Genomic DNA, 14,517 nt, shown 5'->3' on the forward strand with positions numbered 1-14,517 from the left:
GATACACAGCTCCCCCTCTGGCACGGTGGATGCTCTGCATCTCAGCAACTACAACGAGAGTAGTTCTTCTTCTTCTGCGGTTGAATGTACGCAACCGGATGTGCCCGGACTAGTGCCCGCACCAGGAGGCGCTACGGTGGTGAGAGGAGTGGTGAGGATTTCTGGTGATGAATACAACACTATTTTCTCAGCAGTGGCTGAACTGTTTGTTCTGAAACTTTAGGGTTTCATAAACGAGGTAATGACGCAGATACACACAAAAACGCAGCGTTAATTGGAGCTTCCGGTCTATGTGGCCTTTAACAAGTTTCGGCAGAAGATACACGCCAAAACTTGTTAACAAAGCTAAAGGAAAACTTACTTATGAATCCATAAAGCTCACTGATTAGACTGTGCCGTAGCTGCAGCGCTATTGGCTACTCTAAATGCCAATCAAAATGGTGACAAGACCCTCCCACGCAGCTCGTTGTAACCAGAAAGACATAAATATGTGGAGGCTACTTGAGCTTCCGTGAGTCGTTTCATGGGAACTTCAAGTGATGAGTGTTAAAATGATCACATACACAAGAACACATCCTGTCTGACAGGCTTCAAACATGAATCAGTGGCTTACTTTAACGTAAATATACAAACTTTTGGACTGAAAGCAGCCTGGGACTTTGAGGTGATTGTGTCAGTGCGGCACAGCGAGTGTGACCATGATTGATGCAGTGCAGTTCTCTGCAGCAACTTAACAGCCACAGACCAGGGCTTTTCTTTTTTTCTGACTCAAGTAAACATCAGCACTGCAGTGTTTTTCTTTTTCTTTCTTTTTTTTTCTTTGCTCATCATCAGTGCTGAAGTCTTTACTTTAATCTCAGTACGGCAAAATATGTCATTAATGATCCACGAGAGAACGTCCCTCAGCTGCAAAACAAACAAAACTTTTGCTGAAGTGTCCGTGAGCAAAACAGTGAGTCCCCGACACCTCTAGTGTGGTGCTGCAGTATTTTTGTGTCCGACCTGTGACCTGTGACTATAGCGCATTCTGAGTGAAGTAAAAATAAGCATCGCACAGTATTTTTCCACAGCAGGAGCAGTGAGCTGGAAGATTTGAACGAGCTGTGTGAGAGAGCCAGGATTTAGCTTTAGTGAAGGCATCGGGAGAAAAATGCTGAATCATTCTGCTTCCTTAGAGTCTTGGTCTGGTTCCAACTGCAGCTCACTTGGCATCGACAAACAGACAGGGGACACGTCCTTTGGAGACACTGTTGTGCACGTACAGGAGGTAGAGCTCTATGTCTAATCATAGATGCACAATTTTTTTCTCAGTGTCACTTTGGACCTTTCACAAACACTTTCTGTCACTTTATAGAAAATGAAAGTATATTGTTTGCGTGGTTGGCTTTTGGGGTTTGAGACGTATGGTTGTGCATCACCTGCATCACTATGTTTTTTGTGTTTGCTGTTGATAAACAAAGCTGAAGCTCATGGAAGATAAAAATGGAGGCGGTCCAAGAATGGAGCCTTGTGGGACGCCAGTCAGTTTTTCATATGAATTGGTCATGAAACACAGGGAACTTCTTATTTGATGGGGTCAAGATTCCCCTTCTGTGCATCACCTTTGAACTAATGATCGTATTTTAGAGCAGGTATTTTTAACTGTGAGTCTGGCAGTCTATTGTTTTTGCTTCAAATAATATTTGACTTGGCTAACGTCCTGCTGTGTTTCATTCTTTGTCAAGAATATGACATTATTAACTCAGCAATAACTTTGAGAGGTGGTATTCTTTCTCTCTTTAGGCAGTTTGGCTACCCTTTTATTATCTCTTTCAATGACAGAATGTAAAATGTTATGCATATTATGTGGATTACTTTTTTAAAATGTATTCTTTCTCTGTTCCCTCTAGTCGGACAGTAACACCAGTTTCTTGCGAGCGGCCAGGGCGGGGAACATTGACAAGGTTTTGGAATATCTGAAAGGTGGAGTGGACATCAGCACCTGCAATCAGGTAAGATATGGTTTATATGTCATGCGCCGTTCAACACCCACTCACCATTTCACTTACAGACATAGAAATGTACAGTAAAAAAACCAAAGATGATGCAATGTACATTTTGATTTAAAGCTTTTTTTCAGTACAATACCTGGATTTCACTAATTGTGGACAGAATGACCTTAAAACAATTATGCCATAGTTGTGTGTACAAACCTATGGTTCTAATCATACCAAAACAAGGGTCCGCATCAGTCTAGTGTTCCACGCATGCTTAGTGGAGCTCCTATTCCCCCCCACCATCCTTGTGGGGTCCACACAGACTAATGCAGAAATGGGTCAATGACAAAACATACATTACACGGATGTGTAAAGTAGGATCCAGCCCACTGAAACATGCTTATGTAGCATGTTATATGCTGTCAACAGATATTTTGGGCAGAAAGAGCAACAGCCATTTCCTCTCTATATTGGAGTAGGTTAATGTTTGATCCAAGGGAGTTTCTTTATTTAGGTGCGGTTATTATCTAGCCCTCCTCTCAGCCCATTAACATTTCATCCGCTGATGAAGAGAGGCGGGGAAAGCTGATTGGCTGTGAGCAGCTCTGTGTTGGCAACAGTCACAACGACCAGGCCGGTAAACAACAGTCATGAGGGGTGGAAATGTAACATGTGCCGGCAGCTCTGTGTGTGTTGCATGGAGACGTTTTTGTTGTTTGTTGTCGTTTGATTTGCACTGATCACTCGTGGCCTTGAAGATATTTTGGGTGCCACACATAAACACACACATAATTCTTTTTTTCTCCAGAGTGATGTTTGACCATGAAATAACCTCAATATTCACAGTAAAAACGACAGTAACATCAGTCAGACATATGTTCTGACACCCTTGGGACCTAAATGACTCCATTACAGTGATGAAGTACTGGTGCTGGTCTAGGCAGTTAATGGTTTTTGACTTCCATCCTGTTTTACTCCTTTTACAAAGCTCTGCCACCAAAGCAACTGTCATTTGCGCGAACTCTGTTTTTTTTAGCGTTTTTGTGATATATGCTGTTTTTTGTGTTTAATTATGTGGAAAGATCTTCATGTTTGCTTTGGATGGTCTCCAAATCTATAGTGATACAACCACTTCATTATGGCAGCAGTATAGTTGGCAGCACAGAAGGTTCCTGTTTCAAAAACCCACTTCATTAAAGGTTTCTTCTTGGAGTTTGCATGTTGTCCGTGTTAGGTTAACTGGATACTCTGAGAAAAGGAACCCTAAACGCCCACATACCTTGCACTGTATTCAGACCTGGACTGAAGTCCAAATATTTTAACTCAGATTGTCTGAAGAGGCTTTATGTGAGAAGTTAAATGTCCACAAAGGTCACTCTCAAGTCAAATATCTGGATTTCAGTGGTTCTCCTACTGTTGTAAACATGTCTGACACAGACTATATGACATTTTCTGGAATCCATGTACAAAAAAATTAATTTATTCCACAGAAATTAAATGAAGCATTTAGATTAAAATGTGCAGTTTGCTAGTAGACCCAATTCTGTCTAAATTAAGTGTATAATTGGGAAATTTATGCTTCTTCCGCTTTTGATTTTCAGTTTGGTTTACTTTGCTGTAGGGCCCCCCCCCCGGCCTTTTTTTCTTAGGGCCTTTAAACGCCCTCAAAACGCCCCTGGCATTAGAGAATGAATGTAGAAACATGATGATATTGTTTAAATCAACAGGCACACTTTTCGTTTGACCTAAAAAAACCTTTTTAGAGACTGACTGGTGGATTTAGTGTTCACTGATGTGCATATTTCTACTGATTATGAGTCAATTTCACCACATAATAAATTGCATCTAAAAAAACCAGGTTGAGTAGATGTTAGAGACAATAACGAGGCGTTTCCAGACTGATTGCGCTCGTATGAATGCTGACAGAATGAGGTAACACATATGATAGATGTAGGAGTGGGTGGACCCGAGCACAGTAAATGATAAAATGGTTTCTTGCCTCCTGAAGGTGAACGGATGTCGCCGTGGAGCGTGTCCTCAAAGATAAATGCGGCCCAAAGGTTTGGGGGAAGCTAAAGGTGACAGGAGATTATGCCCCGTGTTAAAAAGCATTGATTTGCTTTACTGCAGATGGGTGACAAATGAAAGGGAAAACCTGACAAATGGAGGGCAAATTTGGATGATTAACGCCCCCATACATGGGACACAATGTGTCACTGAATGGTGTGGGTGTGAAAGCGATATAAATCATTTTGTTACGGTTGAATTTCGGCACGTAACTGGTGATAAATGTCCAAAAATGGCTTGTAATATTAATAATTTTACAGTTTAGCAAATTTAAAGCCAAGTGTAACCTACATATTTCATCACATTTTACTCATAAACATCTTGTAAACACTTTCTCAGTCATGTGATCTTACAAGAACAAGTAGATTTGCTTGTCTGACCTGACAACAGTCACATACACACATGCACATGCACACACACAACTATTTATAACCTCATACCCAGGCCTGGCTCTGCTCCACAACAGCATAACATGGCACAACATCTAACCCAACTTTGATCCCCAGCTTTGATATTTCAGTCTCAGTCTTTCTCAGAGAGAAATAAAGGCAGGATAGTGATGAATTCAGAGGAGGAGGAGGAGGTACAAAAACCTTCTCTTTCTACCCAGGTCCGACTTTGTGCTTTGTTGTTGTTGTTTAGCCGGCCAACCTTTCCTTGTGTTTCTTCTTTCTAGAATGGTCTTAATGCACTGCACCTGGCAGCCAAGGAGGGACACCTGGATCTGGTGCAGGAGCTGCTGGACAGAGGAGCAGCTGTTGATTCAGCCACAAAGGTAAGATATTGTCTCTCAAACTGCTAAGAACTGATTATTATTCTTGACTATACAGTTATTTATAGAGTTGGTCACTTTCAGCTTAGTTCTTTTTACAAAAACTGAAACTACAAAAGCTTAAAGATTGATTAATCTTTTTCAAAGCAGATGTATCGCAGACTAGCCATTGTTAGCCATAGCATTAGGCTTAGTGTAAAAGCAGCACTCTTGGAATCCTGTGTCACAGTTTGTGACTTCTGACTTGAGTGTGTGTGTTTCAGTAAACAATTCGCACTAGAAATGTTGAAATTTCCGACTTCTAACTACAACTGGAACACACTATTAGCATAAATAGCGTAGGGAATACTGAGCTCATTAACGAAATGTCGTCAGCTGTGCGCCCCGAAATTCAGGAAGCTAAATGGGAACTCTGTCAAAATGGTTGCAACCAAACATTCAAGGTTAGTTCAGTTTTGTTTTTTTTGACGTGAAAGCTCAGTGAAAACATTACTGCTAGCAAAAGACGTGTTTACCACATTATCTTGGTGTAAGTCAACATTTGAAGTTTGTGTCCTGCACCAAAGTCCATAGAGAAAATTAGCATTTTTAGCTTGCAGGGTACACAGGAGCTGCTGGTCGACTGCTGCCTCGTTTAAGAGGACTTTAAACATCAAACTCACCAAATAATACATTTGAACTCACTGATAGAAGTACAGTGAATAAACAAGTCCCGTTAAAGACAGAGAAAAAACATCTTTGGGTGACAAAATTGAAAACTGTCAGAAATGAACAGCTTTAACTAATGATTTTAGAGTGCAGGGAGTGAGCTGAGGAGAAAGTAGTAAACATGGGGGACCAATGCAGCTCCTGCAATGAGAGAAGGTCGACTCATTCCTGGATCAAACTGCAGTTAAGCAAGTGCAGAGGTGTGAGTTACCTCACCTGTTACACATTGGAATTGATTACTAAACCTAGTGTGTAAACAGGTTGGTATCTTCTCACTATACTGAGACACACTGGTAACACTTTCTATGAAGCCTGTGGCTATAATACACGAGAGCAGACTATTTACATAATTATAAATCATTATCGTGCGTCAATAGTGCTCTATAATAACCATAATTATTAATAATTATAATTATTAATTATAATTAATAATAATAATAATTATTAAGTGTTCATGCTCATTTATACTGCTGTGTTTAAACAATAATTATAAAGCCAATGCCTAAAATGAATTCTGAACATATTGGGTTGTGATGTGCATAAATGAATATCCAATTATATCAATAATCACCATACACTATAATTAATGTAATAAAGACGTACACTCTTGGGTGTCAATACTACATATTTGCTGATAACACTGTATTTGCGTGTATAAGCGTGTAATTAAAAACTCATAAATACACTATATGTGATACTGTAAGTGTACATTAGGTGCTTTGAGTTAAATACGAGTGTGTCTATACAGTGTCTGCCTTTTTTTCCAGTTTATATTATTTGTTGAATTTGTTGAATATAATGCTGCTAGCCCTCAACAAATAGTCTGTTAAAAAATAGCTGTAGCCCTCACAATACGGTAATTAACATGACCAATTAGTAAAATGTAGTGAACACATAATAAATAATAAATGATTACAATCATTTAATAAATAGCCAAAATGTTTGTTATTAGCATTCATATATTCATAATAATATGTCTGGGACTCATCACTACTCACTGATTATTGTAATTTGTATTTAATTAGAGATTATATTCTACTCAGTATTAAAAATCACCAGGTTTTATATCAGATAAAAGAAGAAAAAGATTGTTATATTGGTACTGGGCTTAAAAATGAGTTATTGTATTAGTAACCAGTCCTTTTTTCCTAATTGCTCTCCTATGATTTGTGTTGATGCAGAAAGGAAACACAGCTCTCCACATAGCATCTCTAGCTGGTCAGGCTGAAGTCGTGAAGGTCCTGGTCAAACGAGGAGCCGACATCAACTCACAGTCTCAGGTGAGCCCTCGTCCACTGCTGCTGCGTGAATCCTCTCGAAAGTTAACAACACTTAACACCTCCTGGATGTTTTGTGTCATATAAAAGAACCTCGGTTCTGCATTATTGTCAGTAATAAGAGTGTCATCTGCCTTTTTTCTGCAGAATGGATTCACTCCCTTGTACATGGCTGCTCAGGAGAATCACCTGGATGTGGTGCGATACCTTCTGGAGAATGGAGGCAACCAAAGCACGGCTACAGAGGTGAGTGAGGACACTTCTTAAACATGCCGGGCAGTGATTCCCCAGGATCAGGATTGAGGAACCCCGAAATAGACCATAAAGTTAGTCTGAAACATCAATACTAATCTCCTCAAACTTCCTTTTCCTCGACCTTCTCCTCCCTGTCCTCCCTCTGCCAGGACGGCTTCACCCCTCTGGCCATCGCTCTCCAGCAGGGCCACAACCAGGTGGTTTCCATCCTACTGGAGAATGACACTAAAGGCAAGGTCCGTTTACCCGCCTTGCACATTGCGGCGCGCAAGGACGACACAAAGTCGGCCGCACTGCTCCTCCAGAATGACCACAACGCTGATGTCCAGTCGAAGGTATGTTTCGTCACAGTGTCCGGCACTGGCATGTGTGGAAGTGAAGCTAATGTGGCGCTAATGTGTTTGTGTCAGTTTGTCCTCACTGAGATTATTTCAAAGCTAAATTAAGTGGGTCTTATCAGGTGATATTTAAGATACAGAATGATTAAAAACCATTCAAGTTGCCTTGGTTTTAATGACTTTGGCTCAGTAAGACTGGGGTTCACCTAATGGTCCTGTAGAAGTGTTTAAACGGGAACACCTTATTTACATCTGCAGTTAAATGTGATCTGTATGTGGATACATAACTCTCTAAATCTGCTCTAACAATATCTTTGTTCTCTCTCATTATACAAAGTAGGCGAGGAGGTGGGAAGTAGGATGTTAACAGTACAATAGTGCAGACTTCATGTGTGGGCTGAGCTGTATTAATGACATTGCTGTTAATGACGTGTGTGTGTGGTGAGAGTTTTTTGTACCCACCACGACCATCATAAAATCAGCTCATGATGACGATGTCGATCCTTCCTGTCCAAGTTCTCATTATTTCTATTCATTAACATAACACGTGGGAAAATACTTAAAACTGGAGTTTAAACCTAGATCTGGACTCACTGAATATTTCCACTTCTAAATATTAAGTGCCAAATGTAACACTGATAAAGTGCCTCACTATATTTTTGATCTTATTTATCCTGTACATTTTGTTTCGCTTTAATCCCTTATACTTTATAAATCCCTTGGGGGGAAATTGCTGTTACTACAGAAACCCCAACAACAATAGAATATATTCTTATTAAAAAAATCAAGTAAACTATCAGTATAAAAGAGAAGAATGAGAATCATATACAATATTACCATATTGTCACTTTACTATAAACTGTCTCTTGTCAGATGTGATACCATTATAACATTATTTAATGACGTCTGTTATTATGTTTCTTCTTATCCAGATACAAATCACATCAGGTGTAGATAAGGTCCCAGATTGTATAGTATCCATACTGTATATGTATGTGTGTGCGATGTCGTATATGACAGGAGACTAACTTGTCGTGTTGTACTTTCCCCCCATGAGGTTGTGCTTGTATGTCCATCAGTCTGTCTGTGTCTTTCTTCCTCTCTTCCTCTCTGTCTCTCCTTCACTGTGTCTGTGCCTGCCACTAACTGGGTCTCTCCTTCTTCTTCTTTGTTTTTTTCCTTTTTATTCTCGAAACGCTACCGCTCACACACTTCCCCTCTCGTCACCCCTTCCTCCTTCTCCTCCTCCTCCTCCTCCCTTTGCTGCACCGGTGTCTAAGTGTAGCACTGTCCACTGCATGGAGTGTGCCACTGTCTGCAGGTTGTATGGTGCCGATATCTAACGCTGCATGTCGGTTGGGGGGGTGGGGATGGGACGGGGCTTGTATATTTTAAGACTGTTGGATGTCTGAGGGGTGGGAGGGACTTTAAATGATGATCCGGTATTGGTTAGAAGTCAGTTAACCATCAGTTTTTGAGCAAAAAGTTTGTTATTTACTTGTGACTGTTTCTCTGATACCGGACGTAGGCTGTAATTGACGTGGCTTGAGTGAACTCTATTTACTGAATGTTACACGTAACTGAAATCCACCGTTTAAATTGTTATGAAAGAAAACTTTAGGTATATACATATATATGTACATATACATATATATATATATATGCGTATATGTATATAGTACATATATATGTATATATATATACATATATACATATATATACTGTATATATGCATGTAGGGCAATGCCATATGTGGTTCAAGTGCTGTGATGAAGCTCACAGGAGAACGACCTAAAATGGCAGCATGTTTACACTCACACACACAAACACACGACTCTCACACACTTGGGCACGTTTCTCAACAAAGACCTCGGAAAACAGTCCAGTGACGGCATCTGAAAAAAAAAATATTATGATCACGGTGCCTATTCAAAAACTGCAGATGTCAAACTGTTCCCTTGTAGTTACTAAATTACATCTCCACTACAGATCCGTGTATCATTTGTTTATTCGTATTTCAAAATAAAACGAAAAACATTGAGCTCAAATGAAAAATGAAGACAAAAATAAACGAATAACAAACGCTTTCGGAAGGTTTGATGACACTACTCTGTATTCTGGTGAATTAATTGAAAATAATTACTCATAAATATTCACAACAATTATACAAAGGCACCTTCCATTAAACTGAGTAGCAGTAATATTTGCAAAAAGTTTGATGACACTGCACAGTATTAAAGTAAAGTTATTGAATATTTTATAATAATTTTTTTAGACGGTCCCTGCGCGTACAGATCAGTGTAGTTTCTCCAGCTCACGACTCTTTTTGATGAAAACAATGTTGTAAATCAATTTTTATGAGTGAAAACATTCAATTGAACAGGTTTCTTTAATCTCTGTTGACGTATCGTGGTAATTTTTATCTTACATACAGCCCTTTTTTAATAATTTTGACCAATTTTTCATTAAAAGGTATCCTTTATTTAGCAAAGACAGCAGCATAGTACAAATAGTTACAAAGATGAGATAATTCCAGATATGAAACTCACTCAAAAAAGAGAGATATCATAAAGTAAAGTGCAGAAAATCCTCAATCTGAACCCCTGAAAAAACCCTCATTCCATGTCCATGGTCCATAAGCAGTTTTACCAGATTCTGAGTTAATTACATGTTACTAAACTATCACTAGTTGTATCATATTCAAATTTGGACTCACTGCTGAAGCAGGGACCGTTAAATGACCCACTCCAGCCACGTCAGCCGGTCACTTTTAGTGTCTTGCCTGCACAGCTGTGCCTCCAGCTGTGAGCCACTGTCATAACCATGACCTGACCTTTTCCCCTCCCTTTCCTCGTCCCTCCTGCTACAGATGATGGTCAATAGGACTACTGAGGTATACACATGCTTCCTCTCCTTCTCCACAGACTCACTGTACAGCCTCATCCCCCTTTGTCACTGTGTCAACTTTTACTTTTCCTTCCACACCTCATGTCCTTTACTCCCACAGCACTGCATGGTGTCACTAAAGAATGATTAGGTTCATGTTTTCCAGTCCCGACTGTTTCTATTTCTGTTGGTTTGGTATAATAAGAGGCCTCCATGCATGGCTGATGGCTACTCTGTCCTCTCTGAAGCACTGCACACAGTCTGCTTTAGTTTTTTTTAATGATTACTCATACTGTCTTTATGCATATATGTATTATTTTAATTTTTTCATATTTGTGCCCCATCAATACTACTTGTTAGGTTTTGATTTCATAATATTGTGCTGATTTTTTTTGGAGACAGCTGTGAGTGTATAACGTCTGTCTCGTTTTGTACTCTTGTCTCTTCATGTCGTGCTGCATGATTTCTAGAGATGCATTATGAACTGCAAATATATATATATGTAAAAAAATTACAATTAACTGCTGCTCGTAAGTGGAAAGTCCAGTTCTGCCAAGAGGAAAATGAAAAGATTTAATTCAATTCACTTCATATTAGTGCTTTGACTTTTATATTCATGTTTGAAAATGCGGCACTACTTCCAAAAATTTGAATTTTCTCGACAAAAAAAAGCTGGTATATTCATCATATAAAATGACATTTTATTTCCCTTTTTGAAATAATGTATCATTATAATCAGAACACTGAACAAAAAAAAATACCATTAAAGACTCCCAATGCAATATAATATGCAACATAATTAAAATTGGACGATACCATTAAAAATGATTAAAATTGTGACATATATTTTTGGTGCATTTTTAAGAAAGACCTGTGCGACGTTCATAAGATTTAAGCTAAAATTATCTAAATTCAAACTCACAATCCAATTTCCATATTCAAATTTGTAAAAAAAAAAAATGGAATTTAAAGGAATTACCCCAATTTGGGGTAAAAACAGTCATTTTCACTTAAGTTAGTCTTTTTTTGTCCCATTAAAATTGATAAATTACACAAACAATCAAAAATAATTGAATATAATAAAAACACTGTAAGTGTTTTCTCTTTGGGAGTAGTTCTGCTACAGCTAAATTGATTAAGTGATTTTATTTTAATCATGGCGTCCCTGGCCTCCCACACATAACAATCTCCCTCATCACAGTGTTATGAGTGCATGTATTTTTATAAACAGTCATATTATAGACTTTTTTACTTCAAACAAACACTGCTAATCATTAAAAAAGCAATGGGAAGCTTCTAATGCTCTCGTATAATTACCTGCGCTGGCACGGACTGGCATGTTGCATCCATGCTAAACGTTAATTTGCACCATTCTGAGCTTTGGACTGTGTAAAGTTTTGAAACCATCACGTTAGTCACTGTATCTTCACACTTGTGTAAACAACTTTCTCACATTAAATCGGACCACACTTACAGAATGGCAAGGTAAGGCAAGATTTTCCACGTCTACTCCAACCTGCTCTGCAAACTCTCTAACTTTTCTCTGATGTGCATAATTTCCTCATTGTTTCACTATGATACTAATAAGATGCTCAGCTAATGTAGTGCACTTTGGTGACGGGAAATCTTTCCCCCACTTTACGATTTGACTCTATAGCTGTTTTTTGTTCGTGTTTGTCCATTTTCATGTCGGTCTCTCGATGACGAACATGTGCGTGTTGGTTTCTTTCTTTTCTTTGATTTTAAAGAAATGTGTCAACTCATTTTTATTCCTGCATGGACGTGACGTGTCTTGTGAGTGTTTGGGGGATTTTCTGACTGGAATAGTTTTCATTTCTTTTTCTCGTTATTACTTTATTATTGTTTTCAGTTGACTTTTTTTGTTGATTCCGTGGTGCTTGATTACGACTGCTGCATGCTGGGAAGACTGACGGTGAAGAGGCGAGGGTCGGAGTTCAGGGACATGAAATCGATGTTTGACCTCTCTCCTCTCTGTGTGTCTGTGTCCTCCCCTGTCTGTCTTGCAGAGTGGATTCACCCCCCTGCATATCGCTGCCCACTATGGCAATGTCAATGTGGCCACACTCCTGCTGAACCGAGGGGCGGCGGTCGACTTCACTGCAAGGGTAGGACACCACACACACACATAAACTTGTTTTCATGTCTTTGTAAAGAAGAAGATAATTTTTTTTCTGGTACGTGAAGGCTACTGTAGTTCCCTGATGCGCTTGGGAAAGTGAGCTTTGAGTCTTACAATATTCTGTTTGTTGTCGCCAAATCTTACATAATGGACCTCTTATTTTATGCATGTTATATAAAACATATACCCATGGAAAATATAGGAACATCTGCCAATTTATTTGGCGACCTCATCTAATTTGCTGCAAACCCACCTGTGGATCCTGACAGTCTCTGGGAGTGTCTGATATCGAGAGGATGTCTTGGTCTCCCATGGCGGTTTTGACTAAATCTGCTAACATACTTTTAAATTGTACTGTCAACAAATCTGAATTTCCAACCCCCATCCGCATCCCACAGCCCCCTAACCCCAGCCTGTGGTCATCCTTTGTCTCCAGTGCTTTGTCACTGTGTGTGGGCTCATGCTCTACACACACTTACACACACACTAGCACACAAAATGAAGCCCTCTTCAAGTGGGGCCTCTTGGTTTGATGGACAAAGACACAACACAGACAGAGTACTTTTAAATGATGGCTTTTAAAGACTTAAATTGTTGACTCCACCACTGTTTATGTCCAAAATGTTACCACTTTTTGTCTCATATTAAATAAATAGACTAGTGATACTATAACTTCTATAGCTGTTCTACAGCTGTTCTAAATGCTGTTGCGTTGTTATTGATGTCAACTACAGATCATTTGTAAGGAATAGTTGTCCTGAATGTCATATTATGTCACTTAAAGTGTTTTTGTCCTGTCCACAGAACGGGATTATTCCCCTACACGTTGCCTCCAAACGTGGCAACACTAACATGGTCCGACTGTTACTCGACCGTGGCTCTCAGATCGATGCTAAAACAAGGGTGAGTACTGCTGAAATAAATAAAAATAACTTGGCGAATTGTCACGTTAATGTGGACTGAGGCTTCTGTGACCTGACCTTTTTTAAAATTCAAATCAGGCTGTGGCGGCTCTCTTAAATCTGAGAATGAGTTGTTCTGGGGGTTGAGGTTAAGCCTGTGACCTCACTTTATCACGCGTGGTTGATTTCTGTGGCATGGCTGTGGTTCGGAAAGTAGAGCAGTCGTCCTTTAATCAGATGTTTTGGTGGTGGCAAGTAATGGTGTGAAATGTAGGCCTGTATGTGTGAATGTGACCATCTGTAAAGAGCTCTGAGTGGTGGTTAAATCTAGAAGATGCTGCTATATATAGTACGTGCAGTTAATTCCATTTATAAATATGTGTTATGTCACCATGTGTGTGTGTGTCTGTGTTCTGTAGGATGGTCTCACCCCACTCCACTGTGCTGCTCGGAGTGGACACGACACAGCTGTGGAGCTGCTGCTGGAGAGAGGAGCGCCACTACTGGCTAGGACCAAGGTGTGTGACATGTCCAATCATCTCGATCCAAGGGAAGAAACAAAACAAAACAGAGAGGGGGTTTATATATTACGTATGGTTTTGTAGCTGCTAAATGTTCATGTAAATGTTTATTGTAAAACATTGGTAGGGGTTCTGTCATGGTTTACACAACAATTCCATTTCTACAGTCCACCAACTACATTCACATTTACATACATCCACACAGGAAAGGTAAACAACCAGCGCGTTGTACAAAGGATAGTAAAAAGGATGGGTTTTGAAATACCAACTGCAAAAATCACAGGTGTAAATGATCACATTTGTGATGGCTGAGTTCCATTTAGTGTCCTCAGTTTCTTAAATCTACATTGAACTAAACAACTTGTCTTTCACTTGTAGAATGGACTGTCTCCTCTCCACATGGCGGCACAAGGGGATCACGTCGAATGCGTCAAACACCTTCTGCAGCACAAGGCGCCTGTTGATGACGTCACACTGGACTACCTGACAGCACTGCACGTGGCGGCACACTGTGGTCACTACAGAGTTACCAAGCTGCTGCTGGACAAGAGAGCCAACCCCAATGCCAGAGCACTGGTACGATAAAAATAATTATACTGAGAAACCAGATACAGCAGAGAAATTAGATTCATTTTGGTGACACAGCACTGTTTTTAAACCTTTACTGTATGCGTT

General features: G+C 39.6%; 1 protein-coding gene across 27 annotated transcripts in view; it reads left to right on the forward strand.

Annotated features, from left to right (window-relative positions):
* The window catches only part of ank2b (ankyrin 2b, neuronal), a 142,758-nt gene that overhangs the window by 80,168 nt on the left and 48,073 nt on the right, over window positions 1-14,517 (forward strand). For 23 of the 27 annotated variants that reach the window (XM_058624383.1, XM_058624382.1, XM_058624388.1 and 20 more), the window contains exons 2-11: window positions 1,890-1,991; window positions 4,720-4,818; window positions 6,705-6,803; window positions 6,948-7,046; window positions 7,205-7,390; window positions 10,263-10,286; window positions 12,307-12,405; window positions 13,224-13,322; window positions 13,741-13,839; window positions 14,221-14,418. In XM_058624383.1, coding sequence (XP_058480366.1) covers window positions 1,890-1,991; window positions 4,720-4,818; window positions 6,705-6,803; window positions 6,948-7,046; window positions 7,205-7,390; window positions 10,263-10,286; window positions 12,307-12,405; window positions 13,224-13,322; window positions 13,741-13,839; window positions 14,221-14,418 — 1,104 coding nt within the window. The other 4 variants (XM_058624377.1, XM_058624385.1, XM_058624392.1 and 1 more) reach the window with 2 other exon arrangements.

Source organism: Solea solea, chromosome 3, assembly GCF_958295425.1.
Source record: "Solea solea chromosome 3, fSolSol10.1, whole genome shotgun sequence".
Taxonomy (NCBI): Eukaryota; Metazoa; Chordata; class Actinopteri; order Pleuronectiformes; family Soleidae; genus Solea; species Solea solea.